Source organism: Malurus melanocephalus, unplaced genomic scaffold, assembly GCF_030028575.1.
Source record: "Malurus melanocephalus ecotype Western Australia unplaced genomic scaffold, MMel_1.1 scaffold_16, whole genome shotgun sequence".
Lineage (NCBI taxonomy): Eukaryota > Metazoa > Chordata > Aves > Passeriformes > Maluridae > Malurus > Malurus melanocephalus.
In genome coordinates, this window is record NW_026623248.1 from 2854582 (window position 1) to 2878326 (window position 23745).

General features: G+C 41.7%; 1 protein-coding gene across 1 annotated transcript in view; it reads left to right on the forward strand.

Moving 5' to 3' along the window:
- Nucleotides 1-18413: 18413 nt before the first annotated feature.
- Nucleotides 18414-23745, forward strand: part of CFAP54 (cilia and flagella associated protein 54) — a 103826-nt gene continuing 98494 nt past the window's right edge. Inside the window, exon 1 of the mRNA XM_057385805.1 lies at nt 18414-18627. Within this exon, the coding sequence (XP_057241788.1) occupies nt 18449-18627 (179 nt within the window). The 5' untranslated portion in view covers nt 18414-18448. The remainder of the gene's footprint in view (nt 18628-23745) is intronic.

Genomic DNA, 23745 nt, shown 5'->3' on the forward strand with positions numbered 1-23745 from the left:
TCAGATGGGGAGGGCTAAGAGCATCTCCTCTATCTGTAATTCAGGCACAGAACAGAGGGTGCAACCACAGGGCACGACAGAGCACATTGATTATTCTGTCAGGAGCAACTTCAGATGGCAAATTTTAAACTTGTACTTCTGATCATGAAACGCCTGCAAACACATCAAGACTTTTGCACCTGCACTCATTATTCAGAATTATTTGATGAGCGTTATGTGCAAACATGTTTAACTGCACATGGATCATCTATAAATGTCACCTTCATTCAAGAGCTCAACATTCACACACTGCCAAGGGACCTGTCAACCACACCACTCTTTTCAGCCTTGATTTCTTAAGGCTGAAAAAGTAGGACCGTTCCCTGGAAGAAGGAACAGACAAAAAGACCACCAGGACATTTTGCTTTTGGTTCAAATTTAGAAATATTTTCATCTTTTCCCATCTAAAGGATCAAGAAAGGCATAAGCCTGATCAGCGAAATGTTTGGAAAACTTCACCTCAYGTTTTCTCTTCATGATCTCAAAAAGTAATCACATTTGCATACATGAGGGTGATCCTCTTTGCAGTGGAATATCTTTCTCCCTGACTTTCATATCTGATAATTGCTTTAGCACTGGCTAGAGCTATTAAATGGCCTGCAGTGCCATGCAGTCTATTTTGTAACACAGGTCCCACAGATGCACCCATACTCCTCCTCTCTATTTGCCTGTTTTAATTTTGCTCTCTTTTTCCTCTTTGGAACCAAAAAAGGAGGGAAGAGGAAAGAACCAACTGTGACAGACACCACTGATATTGCTTGATAAAAGGAGTTCCTACACCATAGTGATGGGTGAGAGGAACCCAAGAAAAATCAAATTTGACTGACAGTCTCAGTCTGGATCTCTTGCCTGAGGTATCTGCATTACAGTGCTAAAGGTCTTCTCTCTAACACAATAATATTTCATATACCTGCCAAGCRTGCTGATTTGAATGTATTCATCTCCCACTTTCTGTCACCACCTATCATGGTTCATCACAGTCACTGCTGCATTATTAATAATCCTTCCTCTGTGTATACGTGTCGGTTTGTAGCCCAGATGGAAAAGAGCTACACCTGATCAACAGCAATCTCAGTGGAGAACACCGTCTGGGGATTTGGAAAAAATTCACAAGAAGTCTGCTCTTCTATGTCAGTTTGAGAAACAGTCCACCATTAGTTAAAGCATCCTCTCCAGCTGGCCATCCTCTCCTACAGGATACAGGTGAAGGATGAAGTGACAGGGAAGAGAATAAGAGAGCCTTCTTTTAATGGAACTAATCAGGAAGCTATCCTGATAAGATCAGAATGTGAAGAGTGTGCAGCTGAAGGTGGATTTTACCCCAAAACTCTGCGGGAAACCACACAGATAATGGCTTTGCCTGGCCACAGTCCTCACTGGAAGGGCATCATGCAATATTTTAGTGAGCTGACAGCACTGTAAATAGGATGACATTATCCTACTTTAACTCGTGAAGTGGGAAAACTTATATCTGATAGCGCAGCAGAGCAATGAAGAACCTCAGCTATTAGTCATGGCTCCTGTTAGGGGAAAAAAAGAGGAAAATCATTGGCATGAAAAGAGCCAAGGGGCACTGACATGGAATCCCTGCTTCAGGAAATTTTGGGAAAGGGCATTATGAGCCCTGTGCTTCCCTTAAGACTGGAAATGTCTGATAGCTCCCCCAGACACAGGGATGTGAGCACATCCATGAATAAATGCTAGTAAATCCTAATCAGTGTTTTGCCAGAGGGCAGCTATCTTTCAAACAAACATGTATGTTCCATCACCATCTTCCCGTGARAACAGCATGGCAAATAAAACTGTATCCCAGCCCCCAAAAGTTAACCCCCAGCCCATTATTTCCTCTGTGTAAAGAATAAATAGCAATTTTAGAAGGCTGTAATTTTACCTGTAGGGCTCAGGTGTAGAGCCCTTTCATCCTTGGCAGAATCACCCTGGGACCCATGTCACAGAAGTTTGCAGCCAAATCTGTACTTTCTTCCCTCTTTTCCCAAGTAAATGGAGTTTCATGGCCAATGACTAAYGAAACCATCTCTTTCCAAAGTACAAAACATGATGGTCGTGTTGCCTTGCCTTACGGAAAGGCAAGGCCAAATGAGTATGAGAGGTGATCCTTYACCTCTGAACCGAGATCTCAGTTGCACTGGAGAGCGCTCAAGGGCGATGTTTTGTTCTTTCATTGACAGAAAGCTCATCTTGTAAGTCTGACAGTAATGTCTGATTCTCACAGGCGCTTCTCCAAGCAGCCTGTACATCATTAACCTCCCTCCCAGCCTTGCCTTGTGATCCTTCCCACCCTCCAGTGGCTCTCCCACCCTGGCTGATTCCCTGGCTGCAGAATTGCTGTTACCCTGCATCTGCAGCCTCCTGCAGCGTGAGGCTGACACCGGTGGAACTGAGGCATTGRGTGCACTAATCCATGGCTTACAGCAGCTGAGAAGGTAAGTCTTTGTTAAGATCACATCCTGGGAAGGAGAGAAGCTGAGTTGAGGCTCATGTTCCCTTCAAGAACTTCCAGAGGGAGGTAAAAACCCCTCATAAAACAGTGCTGTGCAGGGGCGACCATGTTTAAGCTCACTGCAGCTGCCTGCAGTGCCCTGATAAAGACATGTCCTTCTTGCCTCAGGAGCAGGAKTTTTTAGGTTTCACCCCGACGTATGTGATCCAATACCTGCCYTTTTTGCCTTGCCTCAGGTAGCCACAAATGTCATGAAGGGTTGTGAAATTAGTTCAGCCTTTTTTAAATCCATCCACAGCCTTTGCGTCCATGAACTCAGGGAGAGATTCTATTCCATGGATAAACTACATGCAGCACTTTTTGAAAAAAAATATTTTCAGCTCTTAAAGCTGCTGCCCTTTAATTTCAGTGAATGACCCCTTGTTCCCATGTTGCAGGACAGAGATTAAATAAAAAAAAGGAAAGAAAGGAAGGGGCAATCAATTTCACTTTCCATCTTTAATCATTGTGAGTGTCTCAGACAAGACTCCCTCCAACTAGTCATCATTTCGGGCTAAAGAGTCCCTGCAATTTCTCATCATCTGTAAATTCAATGACACTTCTATCTTCACTGACCTTCTCTGGACCTTTCAATATCTCCTACATTTTTCTTCACCTGACAAACAGYGATTTCTGACCCCTCATCAGCTTGATCCTTCCTGTTGTCCTCTAAAAGGGGACCTGTTGCATTATTCAGCCAGTCCCTGCCTATTGCTTGCTTTCTGCTTATTTAAAAGCAGATACTGGACTCCCAGTTTTCAAAGCAAAGTCCTTTATTTTAGGCAKATTGTCAGTGCAAGAACAAGTTGATAAAATCTTTACACAAACCTCAGTAGAAAGCTTTCAAAGTGAGTTATTCCCTCATTTCTACTCCTAACACACAYACAGAGCGGGATATTGCTGTTGACAAGCCTGAAGAGAAAAACAGAAGCAGTTTTCATTTCTGTAGCATCGACTTGTTCTGGAAGCTGCTCATATTGGGGCTTTTTTGTCCTTAAAATGAGCTGTAGTTTTGGAGTAGGGCTCAAGACGGGTCATGGAAAACAATATCTGTTGCTAGCAGAAATTGTGAGTGCATTGTTCTGTGCTCTCATGGCTCTTTGTCCCTCTGTATAAAACAGTCAGTGATGCTGCTGAGCTGCTTTGCAGGAACTTTGATGGCTGCTAATGAAGAGCTCTAGGAAAGAGCTGGCTGTTACCCTGTGTCAGYAATTTCCCTTCATTTTGGACTGGCATACATTTTGTTTGGCATCCAGAAGGGCCCCTCCTCCAGAACATTCCATCTCCCCATCCTCAAGGGACATGAAGGCAAGGACACAGTCTCCCCCAGCCCTACCTGCTGCTGTCTTACAGCACAAAACATTGYCTGGGCCACTGCTTTGCCTGAGAAGAACACATGGACCCTTGTGAGCCCAGCCTTCTTTTTCTCCTCAGACTTCCTTGGCCAGCAACAAAACATTTCATGTCGAAGCCACTGAGAGTGTCAAAGCAATGGCTGTGAGGAAACAAACCAAAACAAACTGATGCCATTCATCTGCAAACTTCTTCAGTGCTGCAACACTAGGCCAGTTCTTTCAAAATTTGCTGCAGAGCCCTGGCAGCAGGGCACTTTTTTTTTCTTTTCCCATGAAACCTGAGATGCTGAAAAGCAGCTAGAGGCTTCTGCCAATCCTCCCCTTTCATCCGCTTGCTAAGCCTTCCTGCTTCCCACAATACTGTYGCATTAACTGGTTTCTGCTGCCAGCTCTCCAGAGGACAGGATAGTGCAGGGACAGGATGAGAASAGAAAGTTTCTTTTCTATACTTGGTTTCTTTTCCATGCTAGGTTTCTTTTCCACTTGGAAAAGTGGCTGAAAGTGATTATCAGGTATGTGTTAGCAAAGGCTAGAAATCCTAGAAATCCTGCTCCATATCCTTCTCATGCTGTGAATCACTGACCTTGAGGAGAAAATAATCTGCTATTGAGCCACATTACAATGAAGTACATGCAACGTGGACACCTCTGCTGATATTTGTCTGTCTTTGTTTTACTATTTATATCTGTAATCGTCCTGAAGAGAGAAATTAATTACAGCCCATCTCCTTATCCAGAKATTTTGTTCATATTACAAACCCCTGAAAGCGCAGCTCAAGCAGTTTTTACCAGTGAAAGCCTCAAASTGGAATACAAGCTTCTTAATTAATCCCTCCCTCTTTCCCTCTTTTCAAATAATGATTTCATGTTTATGGAAAAAGGAGAAGAAGTAGGAAGCAGCACTTAGAGATGGAGAGCAGAAAAAAATCTTCTTCCATATGAAAGATAATTGCAGAGGAGAAGCTGGAGGTAGATGTTGGCTGAAGATTCCAGGCATCATTTGTGGCATTTCTCCTTCTCTAGAACAGTGATGGAAATTGGACAATAAAAACTGAGCATCCCATTTGCACAGTCCTTCACATCCCCAAGGCTCTCAGGGTGTTTTAGTCCATCTTCCACTCCCTGAAAAATCAGATTTTTTCTACAGAAAAGGGACTCAAACARCTATGCTTTRTGCAGGTGAGCTAATGCTTGTGTGYCTGTCTGTTCAGTTGTCTGCCTTTGTTTGTCTCACTTCCCTGAGCTCACTGGGCATTTTTAGCTAATTTTTACTGRTATGACAGGCATAAACAAAAGGTTTTCATAAAAAAAGAAGGAGGATGTCTGGGTTTAGGACAGTCTCTGTGTCCTAAATTATGGAGAGTCTGCAGGCTGAACTCACAGCTTATTAGACTCAAGACAGTACACATGGACAAGAAACCACTTAAATAGGGAAGGAAAAAAATTCTACCTCTTCTCCCACAACCTCCACTTGTCCCTTTGGATGCTTAGGCAGACCAGAGACTCTGTTTTCCCTGTTTCTCTCATAATGATACAAAAGGAAGAAAATTTCCGTTGCTCTCACCTTCCTCTAAACTGCCCTCAAGTGAGGGGATAACTGTTTTYCTTTATGACTATTACTTCCCAGGTGACTTCTCTCTTCCTACATTACTTCTCATCTGCTAATCCACAGCCACTCACAAGGATGAGACCTTGTCAGGGCCCAAGGACAGCGATGGAGGTCATCAAGGGCCATTTATGGATTGCACAGGCAGCACAGGGGCCAGGGAGCATCACTACCAAAACTCAAGCACACGCAGCTGGGGATGCTGGCAAAGGCAGCAGTCCTTGAGCCCCACCTGGCCATAAAGCCWGTGGATGTGAGGCAGCACAGCAAGAGCAGGGACTCCCTGGGTCAGAGGAGAATCTGATCCCATAATGATATCTGTTGGAACCCTGAAAGAGGCTGGGGGCTCTCCAAGTCAGAGAAAGCTGTGCAGCTACAGCTAAGGAAAATTCATTCTCTGGTTTTGGAAAGTCAAGCTCACTGTTAATTAAAGCTGGAAGTGTAATTGTTTCTGTTCAGATAGTGCAGATAGGACCCCAYGTGAGATCTTGTCCTTGCTGTAAAGTGGGGGATTAGGTAGAAARCAAACAAGCATGTTGGGAAAAGCAAACATTGCTCATTATCAGCATTTCCTAGAAGACTGTCAGAGCAGATCAYGAGACCCACAGGCATGTCAGAAGAAACCAAATGCATAAGTACTGTAAGTCATCTCCTTAGGTGCTGGAAAACTCACTGGATGTGTACTTGTTACCTTGCTTTCCCACAGAAACAAAGCTAATTTAAAAACAATCTAATAAAACCATCAGGTTCCAGTCCTCCTCCCTTCTCATAAGTGGCTTCTGAAGAGGCTGATTCTGAGACCAGCCAGGTTGGACAAAGACGGTCTGAGACTTTTACACCCTAAAAATCCAATGAACAAAAGCTGTCTAAGTGGTGGAGAATCCTTGACCAGCTCAGCCAAAAAATAAACGATTCAAGAGCATGCTCAGCACTCGCAGACATAAGAGGATCCATAAGGAAGAGACACCTGAGGATACCCCAACTATAAGACCTTGAGGTGGAACTTATTGCTCCAAAAAGCACAAACCTCATGGTGCTCAAACCTCCCAGTGCCTTTCCCCCTGAAGGTCCCTTCTGTTCCCTGCGTCCTGSAGACCCCTCTTTTGAGACCAGGGCTTAAGGCTCAGCATGTGCCCATCTATGCCTGCTGGCTGAAACAAGAGGRAAAACTCCATAAAAAGTGGAGAAAGAAAGGAGACAAGGAAGGGCAAAAGTCTGCTGTCTAGGAGAGTTAAAAAAAAACCCAAGAAGGCCCATTTGGTGACTACTGAAAAGGAATGAGCATCGCACGGCAGGCTAACAAGCAAGTACTGCAGAGAAAGCTTTTCCCCGAAAGATTCCCACTGCAAACACTTTTGCTGTATCTCGGCACCCTGCAAGCGGGGACAGGGCTGGCGTTTCAGGAAAGCCTCCTAGCGAGGCGGAGAATTTCTGTGCGAGAACTCGCATTTTGCACAGTTAGAGCCGGAGTGCAKRMTAACAAGCAAGTATTGAAGTACTGTCTTTCTCTGCTGTACTTGCTTCTTATCATGTACTCCAGTTCAAAGAATGTTAAAAGTGAGTTCTYGCACAGAAGTTCTCCACCTAGCCAGGAAGCTTTCCTGGAATGCCAGCCCTGTCCCTGCTTGCAGCTTGCCAAGATACAGCAAAAGCGAGCATTTGCAGTGGGAATCTCTCAGAGAAAAGCTATCTTCAGAGAACTTGCTTGTTATGATGCACTCTGGCTCAATCAGTGCAAAAAACGAGTTCTCGCCAAAAAAATCCTCCACCTCACTAGGAAGCTTTCCTGGAATGTCTGCCCTGTGCCTGTTTGCAGGGTGCTGAGATACAGCAAAAGAGAGCATTTGCAGTGGGAATCTCCCAGAGAAAAGCTTTCTCTGCACTACTTGCTTGTTATCAAGCACTCCGGCTCGAACAATTGAAAAAGTGAGTTCTCGTACAAAAATGCTCCACCTCACTAGTTGGCTTTTCTGAAACACCAGCCATGTCCCTGCTTGCAGGGTGCCAAGATACAGCAAAAGAGAGCATTCATAATGGGAATCTCTTGGAGAAAAGCCTTCTCTGCACTACTTTTTAGCCTGCACTCCAGTTCAAACAGTGCAAAAAGCGAGTACCCCACAGAAATCTACCACCTCGCTAGGAAGCTTCCCTGGAACGCCAGCCCTGTCCCCACTTGCAGGGTGCTGAGATACAGCAAAAGAGAGTGTTCGTAGTGGGAATCTCTCAGATAAAAGCTTTCTCCACAGTACTTGTTTGTTATTATGCACTCTGGCTCAAACAGTGCAAAAAGCGAGTTCTTGCACAGAAATGCTCCACCTCACTTGGAGGCTTTCCTAAAACGCCAGCCTTTTCCCAGCTTGCAGGGTGCTGAGATATGGCAAAAGAGAACATTCACAGTGGGAAGCTCTCAGAAAAAAAAGCTTCCTCTGCAGTACTTGCCTGTTATTATGCACTCTGGCTCAATCAGTGCAAAAAGTGAGTTCTTGCCAAAAAATCCTCCACCTCACTAGGAAGCTTTTCTAGAACACCAGCCCTGGCCTGTTTGCAGGGTGCCRAGATACTGCAAAAGAGAGTGTTCACAGTGGGAGTCTCTCAGAGAAAAGCTTCCTCTGCARTACTTGCCTGTTATTATGCACTCTGGCTCAATCAGTGCAAAAAGCGAGTTCTTGCACAGAAATGCTCCACCTCGCTAGGAAGCTTTCCTGGAATGCCTACTCTGTCCCCACTTGCAGGGTGTCAAGATATAGCAAAAGAGAGCATTCGCAGTGGGAATCTCYCAAAGAAATACTTTCTCTAAGGTGCCCCCTCGGTCTGCTATGTTGCACCTTCCAAAGCGTGCAAGAGATCTCACCCTGGAAAGCAGCATTTTTTCTAGGAGGCTTTCCCCATCTAGCCAGMACCCGACCACTTGCAGGCGGGTGAGATGTAGCAAGAGAGAGTGTTTACAAGCAAAATCTCTCATAGAAATGCTTTCTCTAAGGTGCTTTGACGGTATGCTGCGTTGCACCTTCCGAAGCATGCAAACAATGAGATCTCACCCTGGAAAGCAGAACTTTTGCTAGGTGGCTTTTCCTGTCTAGCCAGTGCCTTGCCCGCTTGCAGGCGGGTGAGTTGAAGCAAGAGAGGGAGTTTACAATGGCACCAGCAACGCTGAAATCTCTGACTTAGAAAATGTAAGTCAGACATTTGAGGGAGCTCCACTTGCACTGCAGAGATGTGCCAGGGCCCCTCCCCTTCCCATTCAGCACTCCCAATCTCTGCTTTCTGATCCAATTACTGTTCCACAGAACAGTTTAGATAAACCAAACTGTAGGAACAGCAAAGTTATCCCCTACCCTTGCCTCTACTAGAAGTCCTAATTTTTATTTCTACAATGCGAATGTATTTCCAAAGAAAAACAGAACAAACAAAAAAAATCGACACAAAAAGACCAACCAAACCAAACAAAACCAAATCACACAAAAAAACATACCACAAAAAAAACCCCAAAACCCCAAAAAAACCCCACCCAAATTAACCAAACAAGCTGCCCCCTCCCATCTCCCCCCACCCCCTGCCAAAAAAAAAAATCCACCTTGAGAATTAAGGCCTGGAACTCCTGTTTTAATGTCTGAAGGCAGCCAGCATCACTATCAGATATGGAGCTGGAGTTAGATACTAGACAGTGTTGCTGTTATCAAAGGGAAGTTTGCCCAACTTTAGAGCTGAGAATTAGAGGCTAGGGACTGAAGTTGCCACAGCTTTATCCTTTTCTTTGCCCAAAACCCCTCTCACAACAAATATGTACGAAAGTGAAAGCATTTCTTTTAGGAAATATTCTGAAGAAGGTATTATTTTTTCTTTTTCATGTATTCTCTGTCCAGACTGTCTCTCACTATCCTAGACAACCTCTGGAGCTGTACTTGAGAGACCTACTTCCATCAGTATTAAAGGCCTAATTTCTTTTTCTTAAGGGAAGAACTTCTCCTGAGAGCCCTACTCTTAAACATCACAGGCATTTAGGATGCTGCAGACCATTTCCTTTCCTCTCCTATTCCTTATGATTTGCCCCTTTCACTCCTTTGTTCTGTCTCTGCCTTCTTGTCCAGTGCTTTGGTGAATACCTATATTCTGTCTGGGCTCCGCCTCTTCTGCCCTGAAAAGAGAATATCAGTCACATGCTCTTTTGCATCCTGTGTAACTACAGGATGGAGTTGTGCCATCATCTACTACACTTCCTTCTCCCTGTATGCCATATCTTACAGCTCTTGAGCTTTACAAGGCAAATCACAGTTTCTGCATCCCATTAATGATAGTCTCTCCCCTCTTGTCATCTCAATGACATCTCCATGTACATTCCCAGATCCTTCACTTGGTGCACYTGTGGTACAGTGAATACTGGCCATCAAATGTGCACCCACACTACACAAAGTAGCACCCGATTAGAAATACAAAGCATGATCCCAGATACACTGCCTTCGGAGACAGACTGTTCTGGTACATCCTTCTGCTGTAATTACATTGTTTTGGTATTTCCATACAGAGCAGCACTATGCCAAGTGGCTAAGCCTGATTAGAGCTGGCTCAGATGCTGCATCTGGTGTCAGACCAGAACAGGCAACAGAGTGACCTCTCAGTGAAATGGGGATTTGGCATTATGGCACTGATCAACTCATTTCCTTTTCTTCTTATGTTTTCCTGAAAATACACCAATTTTCACTTTCYCTGAATGATCAGGCTCCTACAAACTATAGATCATACAAATGCTGAAAAGGGTTAGGTAGGTATTGCTGGCACAGCTGAATGAACAGGACGGRCACGTTATGGTAGGATAAACACAACTCTGACATGCATCTTAGTATGTGTTTTAAGGAAATTATTATGGGTTCTCTGGAGCAACCATGCATATCTGCTTCATGATAAGGGCAGGCTCTCAATTCTCTCAGGCCTTGCAAATGATTGTAGTGAAACAGTGTGAACAGCTCCATCACACCGAGTCGCACAGTCAGTGACTGATCTACTGCCTACCAGACACAGTGGCCTCTGAAGGACAGCATTTACATGCAGATGGCCTATGGAGAGTAGCCTAGAAGAAATGGAGGCTCCTGGGAAAGCACACGATGCATTAAGTTTATCATATTAAGGAAATAAACCAAACATGAAGAAAAGCATGTTGTTGTTCCAGAGCTTGAGAACATTTTTTGTAGCAGAGCTTAATGAAGGGGTCCTTTTTTCTTAACTAAATCATGGGACAAACTACAAACCAGGGGCATAGGCCCTATTTGTAAACTTTAACCTGGAAACTGATATGATACCATACACAGTGCACTGGCATGTTTTGTTAGGTACTTGTAATCACTGCAGTTTTGTTCTCTATGTTAATAGCACTGAGGAGACACTAAAAATCTTCTCTTTAGCTCTYCAAGACAGACAGAAGATGTAGTTTTGTGACAAGTAAAACATCTTTAATTTGTGGTTTAAAGTTTGGAAACATTTCCCTCCCCTCTATCTGCAGAGAAAAGTGGAGATATCAGTGTCTTAGGCTGTGTCTTCAAGTATAGATATTTAAAAAAACAACTCTCCAGAAATGGCATAATTGGTTTTCATCCTGCTTCAAAAGAAATTTTTTTCCCAGTCAGCAAAGTAGTCAATGGCTACATTAACAAGGAAAAACAGTGTAATCAGTGCAGATCTCTACTGTGAAACAACTAGTCACAGGGACCAGATGTTTGAGAGTTTTACCCTGAACTTGGTCYAGTCTGTCCCTAGAAACTGAATCTCTGGAGGATGTCAGATGGGCCTGTGGAGTGCACATTTTAGCTTAGGTCCATTCAGAGGGAGTCCAACCAAGATGCACTCAAGATCATTCTGTAACATACAGCAATTGCAGAACGGGGGATACTACAAAAGTGTACCCTTGATTAAAGCCAAAATGCAAATGCAGATGCACCTCCAAATTATTATGGAAATTTTAAATTAATGTTTGAGACCTAGTGATTAGTTTCTGATGACAAAATTATGTCTAAGTTCTTTTTTTTTTTTTTTTGCTAAGCCAGATGGATGTGTAATGCTTTACTTCAGAGAAGTTCTGTCTGCCTTCTTTAAGGAACCATTCTGTCAGTCTTACAATGGAATTATACAGGTACAACAAAACAGAATTTTCTTTTTTAAGGATAAGTTAGGAAGCAAGTCTATTACTAACAATACAGAAAAAGAAGTACTACCTAGCCCATTTACTCTGATTCTACGAAGGTGAATACCATGTTTCTGTCTCTAAATGTACTAAATATGACAGAGTAAATGAAGTAGATCCACTCAGTAAAAAAATGGCCATTTTAATATATCTGTATTTAGTAGACAGAGAGCCATATGTCCACCTGAAAGCATTTTAGTAAAATTTTTAAAACTTGCTACCAAAATTTCACCTACATTTGTGAAGCCAAGATCTAACACTTTTTGTTATTGCCTCAATTTAAACATGATAAAGTGCTGATAGCAACTTCTGTTTTTCCTAAGATGTCATCACATGGAAAAAACCAATTGTTCACTTTTGMTAATTTGAAATTCTGAGGGAGAAAAGGACGAAGATTGCAATTTTATTTTTATTTAATCTTTTCACATGCATGTAGAATGCAAAACAATTACTTGTTCWTAAACATTAATTTTCTAAAATTCTTAAGTATTAAGATAAAAGTTCACAACTACATAATTACATATATCATAATTAGAAATAATACATATCAAAAGATCAGAATGGTTTATATTACAAAAAAACATATAATTACATAAAATATTTTTAAAAATTATTGAAAAAGGTGGAAAATCCAAATAACTCTGTGAAAACAAAGGTTTTTTTTTTCCTATTTCCCTGAATAAGCAATGTTTAATAACCAAAAAATTACTCTTTTACATTGTGTCATTTTCTACTGCTGGCTTTCAGCTAAATCTCCTACCAAGGTCAGGCTATTGTCCAAAACAATTTCTGTGAGCTTCTTGAAAAAAATCTCAATCAGCAGATACTTTGACCTTGGAGTTAAATATTCTTGCAAACAAGTGCAAAACTAGTAGGAATGGAAAACGGAAGCAATGGTGTCAAAAYGTTTCAAAATTCATGCTGTAATACAGTAAGAAAAGGCCTGAACAGAAATGCATTGATCTAAAAATATTGGAGGGCATCACTGGGTTATTTTAGGCGTCCTTTTGTTGACAATAGTTAATTCCTAGAAGAGTCTATTTTGATCCTCCCAGAGTACTCCCAGACCAAAAGCACAACGGAGAAAGAGCTATGATACGGATGCATTTGGCTACTCAGGAGTAATATATACAAACAGTAGTGTAATTTCCCCAGCATCATTTCTATCTACAGCATTTGCAGCAGCCCAGAATTATAAAGAGCAAATGTGCGTCAGGAGAATATGAGTRAAAACGCACTGTCTTATTGGCTTCAGGAGAATTTGGGAAGAYCTTCAGAACTAATTTATTTCTTGGAATAGGCTACACTTTCTCTTATTTAATGTTAGTCTTGAGAATATTTATGAAATGAAGAAAATGTCTTTTAAACAAAACACGCCAGCACTTTCAAAATCAAATGTAACTACTAGATCAAATGTAASTTGCCTATTTAGCAATCACCTTAAGCTGAATGCACCTAAAATAAAAGTAATTCCCACATTTCATCTCTGCTACTTCACATTCCATATAAAAAAAAAATCTACGTTGGCCATGTCTGCTCAATAAGTTGGATGTTGTCTTTAGCTGTCTTAGCTTTTTTATACATAYATCTAAGTGTTCCACATTTTTAGTGTGTTTCTAAGATGCAGCTTCCATGCACATCACTAAAAATCTTGTGCATACTTTCACRTTTTCATGATTAGAAGGGATTTACAGGGCTTTTTTGCAGCACAGCTTTACTATTCCTCTAAAGTAGCTGTAGGTGTAGATTCTTCATCAGATTAAGCCCTACAGCTTCCTGAGATTTTTGAGTCAAACACGAACTTTCTTCCATGTTCTTTCTAGTGAACTGAAAATAGTATATTCTCAGACTAAATATTTGCAGGTTCCTAGAAGTCTTTGCAAAATAAGCTTATCATCAATTGATGTCTACTTGAGTAGAATTTACTTGTAAACTGGAAAAAAAGTCTATCTTAAAAAAATAAAGGAAATAACATGAACTGTAGGCAAACTCTCCTTGAAGCAATATTTCTGTTTTTGGAAAGTCAGTCACAGACTTTCATACTTCCAACTGCTACCTTTGGTACTTAGTCCGTAATGAAGATCTCAGAATCTGTCATGTTTCAATTTAAACCTCTTACAAACTCAAGCAGCTATATAAAACCCCTGCTGTATCACCTTCCCCAGAGACTGCTCAGCCCACTCAATGCATAACGATACAACCTGAGTGGGTGAGTCAAATCTCACAGATTGTTCACACAAATATTACTCACTCCTACACTTTCTTTGCAGTGAACAAGATCACTTCTCCCAGATTTCTCCCATTTTCTGCAAGTCAACTGAGATTAATTTATATGCCTAAGAATACTTTCCTAATGATAAAAGGAAACCTTTTTGTTAGCACTTTCAGATTTTAAAAGAAAAAGAAAACTTTTATATATTATAACCTTGAAAGCTCTCACTTTGTCTTCAGAATTTGGCACTGAAGCTTTTCATGTGATACAATGAAAACACAGAGACAACTGTCACGCCAAACAAGAATGCAGCTCCATAAGAACCTGGCACTGGCATAGTTCACAGTACAGTTCTTTCATGCATTGATCACTCTTTTCCCTTCCTATTAMGACACTGACAAACTAAATCAGAAAGGAAGCCAAGAACGGTTTTCAAGTAAAAACTTAGCGTTTTCCTTCTCTTAGAATTCATTTGCATTAAAACTGTCCCAGATCTGCTTTCACAATATAATTCAAGACCATCAATTGCTTGTCAAGACACACATGCCTCAGCTACTCTGTTAATATATGTTCCAGGGTTCAGAGACCATGCCCTTGTCTGACAAATTTGCTCACTGACAGTAAGAATACTGAAATATTTTACCAATATGTGTCACTGTCTCAGTAAATGACTTGAACTGCTATTTTGTTTGAAAAGCTCTATGGTATCTTAAGTAAGCCATTTCCACCACCTTTTCACATTTCCCTACCTTTGCAATCAAACATGTTAAGGATTAACAAACTTAGTTAAGGACATGTTTCTTCATGGTAATATATACCACAAAATGCAAAATACCACAAACGCTGTCAAAACATGACAGTGTCTCTCTCATCTCCTTACTAATTTTCCTATGGGAAGATAGAAAGTTGCCCTTAGATAAGGGTAAGAATACACAAATTTTAATTGAATGTAAAGGCAGATTTAAGTAAGGCATCTCAGTCTAAAGACACTATCAGTAAACCACAAGCAGCTTTACCAAAACCAGCCCAGAGGCAAGGAGGGGGGAAGGGAATGATGACTATAATCTCTCACAGCTGCCCATCAAGGTCCAGTACTCCCATATGTGTCTTATTGGCTGTTGCTACAGACAAGTGCTACAGGAGCCAACAGCAAAAACTTGCAGGTCTGCTGCACCTCTCTGCTTCCTGTACAGTTAATTATTTGGAAGGTACWTTAATTCCAGCATGTGTTTTGCCTCTTGTAAGCTCAGTATGAGTTCTTCCWTTTCCCCCTGCCATTGGACAATTTCACACTTTTGAAGTGTCAGTGCTCCTACCACCCAGCAACTTAGTTCAAAACTTCCAGCTATCAGATGMCTTTTTATGGACCTTTTTCAGGTGATTTAGAGCTATTAAATTTGTATCATATATGATTCCCCTATACCATGTGAATAGCAGATGCTGTACTGTCATATAAGATATTGTGTTTCCTTGACCTTGTGAGTATACACCTGCTATTGTTTCTTTCTCTAGATTTTTTCCCACTTTTTTAATCCAATAATTCACTCCTGCTCTAAGAGGAATTCCCCACTCAAAGTGGATTCCCACTGGCTCGTAGGACCAGGCAGGTATACTGCAAATAGAGTAAATGTGGATTCCAGTTCTGAATATGTAGTTCACAAGTGTGTTAAGCATTATTTTAAATTCTCATGTCTTCATTACCTATCAGCCTAAGTGATGACACAGAATCATTCCAACTCAGACCATTTTTCCTCAAAGCATCAAGGAAGAGATGACAAAAATGTAGCTCTTTCAAATCTCTTGAGACTGTGAGGTTACCCTGCAGAAGTCTGGTAATACATCATCCATGACTGCCTCTTGTCTCTGAATATCAAGTGTACATTTACTACATGAATCCTAGAAAGGGATCTGATCATGCATCTCAGAATTACCCACAGGAAACAAACTTCAACTGATGTACAAGATAGGGCCCAGCAGATGTTACCTCAGCCCCTGTACCCAGATATCACTGCACACTCTTCCTGCCCAACTCTGCTGTGATCACAGTGTTTCCCCCCTTYGTTTGCTCTCAGTAACCACCGCTGTTCACACTACTGGAAGCGATGCATGAGAAGTAAGCAGGCAGCTTGATGAGTTAACAGCAAAGCTTTCCCCTGTTCCAGCCCAAGCGTACTCTTGGCCCCATAGCCACAAGAGCAGACATTTCCTATATGGGTTTTTACTAAGTTAACTCTTTGTGGGTTCTTCTGTTTCTGAGGCAGCTTCCTTCTACCTGACCTGGTGGTATTAAATCACAGGTTGCTGTACCCTCTCTGCTTGAGTCAGTGGATTTAYATAAGTTCCATTTCTTGGGATCCTGTCCATGCCAATGCTCCATAATCTATCCTACTTTCTCCCTAATGTTAMTGTAATTCAAATTACTAGCTAAATGTTCACCTACCAATGATGCATAAATCATTAGCCTTCCAATCAACAGATCACTTTTTTKGGGGGGTTTAGCGACTCTAATGTAATGTAATTCAAAGAATTATTATAAAATTTYGAAGTCATTCAGGTATGTTCCACCTTTGAGGAAATATTCTTGTCATGGCTGCAACTTCAGTAGCCATCACTCTTACTGTTTTTGTTCACATCAAGCTTTTCTCCGTAAAATCAGATTATACTGAATGCTTCTGAAGAATCTATACTCTTTCTGAAATTAAAATGTACTAATCATTTATCTATAAGCTTTTTTTTTTTTTTAATTTTGGACTCAATTAAATGTTCAACTAAATGTTAAATGGAGACTATCTGAAGTTTAAACTTGAATCTTCCCCAGAACAGTGAAARAGGAATCAATATTGTAAACATCCAGAATTGAAACAACATACAACCGAAGTGTTTTGTGGCAGTGTAGTTCCTTGCTATGGTCCACCCTGGGTGCTGAGAGGGTCAGAACTGCCCTCCATACATTRCACCTCCACCTAGCAGAGTGCATACTTCCATCCTGTTGAACTCTGACCCAGGAATTTTAGACTGAACACTCTCCATGAGCTGGGCTGACCAGCTATGCCCTGGTTAACCTCACGGTGGTTAAAGCTTTATCTTTACATAGCTCTACAATCTTGCCGTTTGGRGAATGGCTATCCTCCCTTTCTCTTATCGTTTTCTTTGACTCAGCTTGTTTCTATGGCTGAAAAGCTTATCCAAATTGCAAATGTGATATTCATTCCACCACCTGCTACCCAAATATTAGAGATATGTAAAGTTTTACTCAGCAGTCTCGTTTCCAGTTCCTCAAGTTCCTCTTGAATCTTCCAGGCACTGCTGGTTCGAAAACAGCACTTTCTGCATTCCACGAATGTGAATATCAGCCCTTTGGGAGGCAGCATCATCTAGTGAGGCAAACTAGCTCAGAACTTCATAGGGACTTGAAAAGGATGCCACCAGCAATACTTACAGTGGCACAGGCTGCCTTTCACAAGAGGCCCGTTTTATTAGACATCTGGTCTCCATCACAGGGAGTTCTCTGGTTAGCATGGCAAAGCACAGGCAAAATCTTCAAATGTTGCAGAACTTGCTCTGCAAGCCAAGTTCTCGTATTTCATTTGKTCTGTAAAATTTGTCTCTGAACACAGTGATTTCTAAATCCCCGCACCAAAACCTTTTTGCCATGTCTTTTCATTGCAGACTTCATTTTCTACCTCCTCCASTGATATATCCCTCTTGTGCCCTAAATTTGCTCCCACCTGAAAACATAGCTGTTGTCACTGGATCTTCCACRCAGTACCTGTTGGACAAGGGATCCACACAACTCCCAGCAGGTAACAATACAAAATCAACGTGTAAAATGAGTTAGACACGTTAGTCATAAATTAATCATACTTTTGCATCTTCCCAGCTTTCCAAGGAAGACTAGATGATTTCCATGTCACTTCTTTGACCTTGCTCATGCAGTTATTTTCTGATTCCAGTAATTCAGTGTGCTACGTGTCTCCAACTGTTGGACAGATAGTTCCTTTGCTGTTATCTATGCAAAGTGCACTTGGATGCACTTTTCATGTGTTTCTTYGCTTTACTGCTCTCTATTGATCTTTTTCCATTCAGTGTCAAGAAACTGTCTCCAACAGGACTCCGCTCACTTCACCACATCTCTTTCACATCCATGTTTTCAGTTCAGCTGTCCCTAAGGCTCAGCATGACAAACATGGCAAAAGTCAGTTTCCTTCGCATCSCTCCTAAACCTCTTTACCACAGTGTCCGTAAAGAACTTCAAAAACACATGGGTTGCTATGGCCACCTCCTATACATAAATATGGTCTGGTAGTTTCCTAGTTTGCCACCTTTTTATTATTTAATAAACAAACATAACCATTTAGAGGATAAGCACATTTTATTCTTTTACGCGTAGCCGTGCAGTAGGCACAGTGACACAATCAGCAAGCACCAAGTGCCATCCGTGGTGAAACAGGCTGTGACAAAGCGGTGCCGGGTCCCGCCCGCCGTGCCCAGGAGTGGCCCCGCGCTCCGCTGCCGCCGCCGTTGCCCGGAGAAAGCGACGCAGCCGCGCCAGGGCCGGGCCGAGCATGGCGGGTCCCGCTGCCGGGCCGCAGCCGCCGCACGCCGCTTTCTTCGGGGCCGTGGCGCGGGGCAATCCCGTGGTGGACAGCTTCGAGACCGAGCTGCGCCGCGCCCTGGGCTCCCTGCGGCGGCTGCGAGGCGCGGGGGAGACCAAGCCGTCGCAGCACGACCTGCATCGCCAAGGGTAGGGCTGCGCCGCCGCCCCCTGGTTCCCGTGTCGCCGCCCGCTCCGGGAGCAGCTCGCTGCTCTCTCTGTCCCTGTCTCAGCTCCCTTTCTCGGCCGCACCCCTCTTTTATCTCTCTCTTGCTTCAGCCGCCCCGCCGCTCTCGGGCCGCTCTTCCCAGCCCGCCGCTCTCGGCCCACCCCGGCGCCTCGCCCGCTCCTTCCCGGCTCCCCCTCACGCCACATCCATGGGCTGCGCTGAGTCCTGCGCCCCTGSGCTGGGACATAGCCAGCAGTTCGCTCACCGAACAAACTTCCACACCAGTGTGCCACAGCACCGGCAATCCGATTCCTTTTTTTTTTCTTCATTGTAATGAAAACTCCTCAGAAATCTGAACGCTTGCCGGTTTTTTTTTTTTTTTTCAGTACTTCCTACAAGTCGGTGCTTTAGGGAAAAAGCACGAGGTGCTGTGGAAGTTGGCAGCTGCCTGAGTTGTTGGTTCTGTCAGAGCTGCCTGAGCTTCTTGGTAGGAAAATCCCTTCACAGTGCTGGAGGGACTGGCAGCCCACCAGGATGAGCACTTGTGGGCACGTACATGCTTACCACACAAGGATAACATCACACGGGTCTTTTTGTGCATATGTTTCTGTCTGCGTTGGTATATTTTTATACACAGAGATGCAGGCAGAGCATATGGCGAGTATAATAGTGCATATTTGTTTGCTCTCATACATGCATATCTGTGGATATGCATAAGTCGAGATTTTGTAATGCAGTTAACATAGARCAACGGGAACCGGTGTATGATTCACAGTGCATGCATATGTCTTTTACAGACTGTGCATTTCTCATGTAGCTCTCCCTGCTGCATTAGGTACATTGTGATATAACAGCTCAACTACTTCTTCATTTGCTATTGTTGTTGTCTAAATACTATTCTGTTCTAAATTTAAAGGTCTTTGACATAAACCCCACAAGTTTCCCAGATATTCAGAAGTTCCTTCAAAAACAGCATTGGAGTTAGGCTACAGGTTTTTTTTTTTTTTTACAGTGGTTACCACATCACTTAGGTGTAGCTTCTACCCTTGCATATTTCACTCAATGGTTTCTTAGAAATAGTCCAGAAATTACTCTGCTCTGAAGGAGCTGTATWCATTTCAGAAGGTACTCAGTTCCTGCAGCCTGGCCTTTTCTGAACTGGAGATCTTTCCTATTCTAAGCTGTCTGGATTCCTAATTTGTTTATGGGGCATGTTCATCGTCAGGTCTAGGCCTAGATGTGTCATGAAGGTATCAGTCTCCAGGGTTTTGCCTCTAGTGTTTTGAATCTCAACATGTTGGCTTTTTGTATTGTTCAGCAGCTGATTTCACTGGTTTGCTATTTTGCAGGCTTTTCGTAGTTTCAGACCTTTTTTTTTTGTTTCTGCTTTAGCTGATATGTATTATTTAAAAAAATATCCTCTCTAGGCCCCCTTAGAAGAAGTAACACTACTTGGCTGTTACACTTCTTCAGAGACCACCAAAATTGCCAACAATGATTCATTCTTCTGTGCATTCCTTGTATCCTCTGTTTGGGAACTGGCCATGCTGAATCTGGTCTCTTTCCAATATGGTGTCAAGTGACCAGTTTTTGTGCACAGTGTCTCCAAGCCTTTTTTTGCTTTACCCTCTCAAATATTTTGACCTAAGTAATCTCTCTCTTATTCAGACTGTTATTTTGTGGATGTTATCCATGACCSTGCATACATTGGTTGGCATGAAAGCATTTTCACATCTGCAGTCCTCATCATGGAGATGAGAGCTGACTCTATCCAGAAGTCACTGGTGRTAATGATCCCTACCAAAATTCCAGGGCATTGGGAATGTTGCGTAACATRAAGCTCCCAGTAGTTCTGCATAATCAGATGTTCTTCATTTGTATAGGGGCAGTACAGAGGTAGAAGATTGGTATTCTGGTTATTTGCATTTGTTCAGGCAGCTAGCAAAGTCATGACTATTTATTTGTGATTATGAAATTTCAGGGTTTTTTCTTCCCTACTGCGTCATTGTCTGATAATTCAAAATTGGAGCATTGATGCTACTTGCAGAACCAGCCTTAGGCTGGGTAGTTCTAGGAATTTCTGAAGGTAATGGCTATAACAGGTACTTTCCTAAATGCTCTAAAGACTGCTTGCTATGTCATTTGTCAAGCTATCTTTTTATCTTTCCTGGCATGGATTGAGATCAAAGTGTTCTTATTCTTTGAGCAACAAGAAAACCAGCTTCCAYATGGCAAATGTGATCAGTTTAGAAAAATGAAATTATCAGTTTCATCCCTCCAACTCTTTCAGCCTTTCATGTTTATAGATCAACAGAAAGGCCATAATTTAGGCACTTAAATGTCCTAATGTAGGAAACAAAAATCACCAAAGACCTGCCCTGGTATCACACATCTTTTCAGTCAGAAATAGCAATCAAAAGTAATTTTTCCTCAACTAAACAAGTTGTTTTGTCCCATTTCTCTTGGCAGCAGGGCCATTAAAGCATTACCTTGAGCTATTGATTTTATCTCATGTTGTGTGGCTTAGCATTCTTATTAAATAAGATGTGTTTTGATCAGTATCAGAGAATTCTTTATACTTGTAGTAAAGATTTTAGCCATGTGAGCCTCGTCCTTTGGACACTAYTATGGGTTGACCTTAGGGAAATTTTTTCTAATTATGATAGAAATAAAGAAATTTGAACTCTGAGCTCAATCAGTCCACTATTTTTTAGAAGAATTTTCTTGCTTAACTTGTTCCTCAGTTGTCCTACATCCTACAGTTTAATGGAAAGGCTGAGAAGCTGTTTGGAAGTATCTCAGTCTCCTCTTTTGTCTATGTGAAAGAAACATTCCTGTGTCATGAACTCACTTGTAGTTACTCATGGCATTGTAACAGAATCAGTTTACCTTAATCTTTCCACTGGAGCTTAAAGTCTGGTCAGGTTTGTCACCACTTTGCTAAACTAATTTCTTACTTGTTCATTACATCTGAGAATCTCATGTGCTAATATGAACATACAAAACAAAAAATGAAGATGACCTTTGCTGGGGACTTCCAGCTGATGAGTCTTAAAGAAATTTACTAGTCTCACCTTTCCAGAGCTTTACCCAGGGGCATTCTTGTTATCTTTTCTCCCCTTCCCCTTCCCCTTCCCCTTCCCCTTCCCCTTCCCCTGTAATATCCATCAAATCTCTTAGTCTCTGTAAGTTTTTTACTAAATTCTTCCTTTCATAGTCCAAGGGAACTCTGCTCAGCTGCTTGACAGATTCCTTTACTTTGGAGGCACTTTGCAGTTACTAACTGGTATGGAATATTTTTCTCAGTATGAGAAGTCAGTACCCACTTAGGCTGTTAAATGTCRTGGATGGACCAGGTAGGGACTCATACCCATTTGCCCTTCATTACACTGGGCTGTGGTTTCCTTAAAAAAAATTTCTCCTTAAAAACGTCTTAGAACATTTTATGCCAATTGTTGCTTTTGGCCTAGTTCGTGCTGTTACTGMATTTTTCCTTTAGGATACACCTCTAGGATGTCCTACTTCTTTCCTTGCCTCTTACTTTCAGGAACTGAAAATTGTGCTGAGATTATACTTTTGAAAAAAAAAATTATGATTGTTGCAATTCTTTGTTTTAAAGATAATTTTGACAGGTTTCTCATAAAGCCATCTGTTTCACCTKGAAATGTGAAGGTGGCTCATAGCATTCTGTGAGGAAAAATGTTACTTACTGTGCTTTTTTTAAAAATTGGGAGTGTTCTTATGAGCTGAAATGAAGAGTTGTGTAAGAAACTCTGTGAGTGCATTCCAAGTTCTTGAACGTCAGAAAACACTGTTAGAAAGTGTCTTGTGGTCTATTCTACCACCCCTGTCTCAAGAGAAGTTGAGAAGTTCCAGCCACCTCACACCAGTAAGCATATGGTCTAAGCATGACAATTCAGCTAAAAGGATATTTTTCAGATGTTAATTTCTTTAAATGTTAATTTATCTTACTTCAGTGGTTTTCTTTCCTCATAAATTGCTGCCTATAAATAGCTGTAGTGGTTTCACGAGGCACTCTGTTGACATTTCTGTACAAGTGATTTGTTAAGAGAATAAATGTAAGACATGCCTGGTTCTGTGAACACTGTCAATATTGGTAATMATTTGCTAACAAGGTTCATTTCTGAAAAGGTTTCAGTGCTTATTGGCAGTCTGTCCAATCAGTTATTGTTTTCCAGCTAAAATGTAGCTTTCTTAAAGAAGTGTRTTGTGGAGAAGTTGTACACATGAGACCATCAAACCACAATCTGCAGGGATTTTAGTACTGGCACGATGTAGTCATTGTCTCTGTAGCCGAGGTCTGTCTAGTCAGTGACCATTTGGGGAGGGCTTGCTGGCTCTGCAAAAGAAGCAATTTGTTACACAGAGACATCCTTGATGCCAACTGTGGCTAGAACAATAGAGACAGGCAACAGAAGAGCATCACAACTATTGTCATAAAATCCTCTCTATTTTAGTAAGCATGTCATTTGATTCTCTCTGAATTTAACAATTTAAGATTGCTGAACATTCCTTCTTTCGTGACTTATGATGTAGATCTATATACCATGAGCTCTACATACCATAGCACTATATACTCTCTAGCTCTAYGGTTTATTCCAGTTCCAAAGGTTGCAGCTACCTGACATACTACTTTGGCATTTTCTTCCTGCTCACAGCATTTGTAGTTCCCAGCCCAGTTATTGCTGTGGGCTGTAATTCATTGAGTTTAGGATATCAAATTTTTTCTTCAAACAGAACCTCTCAAATACTAGCTGAAAGGTGGGACAGATTTTCCACTTGTGACTGTGCTTGAACAACACAAGGGGATTAATACGAAGATGTTTTAATAAGAATTTACACAGGAGGAAATTCATCCTATTTAAAATGTGTCATAAAAACTGGAAACCCTGAAATGTCCTTGTCTGCCTGTTMAATCTGGTTTTAATAATCCCTTGTTTTGAAATATGTAGACGTTCAAATAGATTTGGAAGAAAGGAGTTTTCACAATTTGAAGTCTTCCTGATTTGTTTATTTGCTACGACAGATCTACAGCCAGTTTAATTTTTCCTTTTCTCCTATATCTTTTTTTTTTTTTT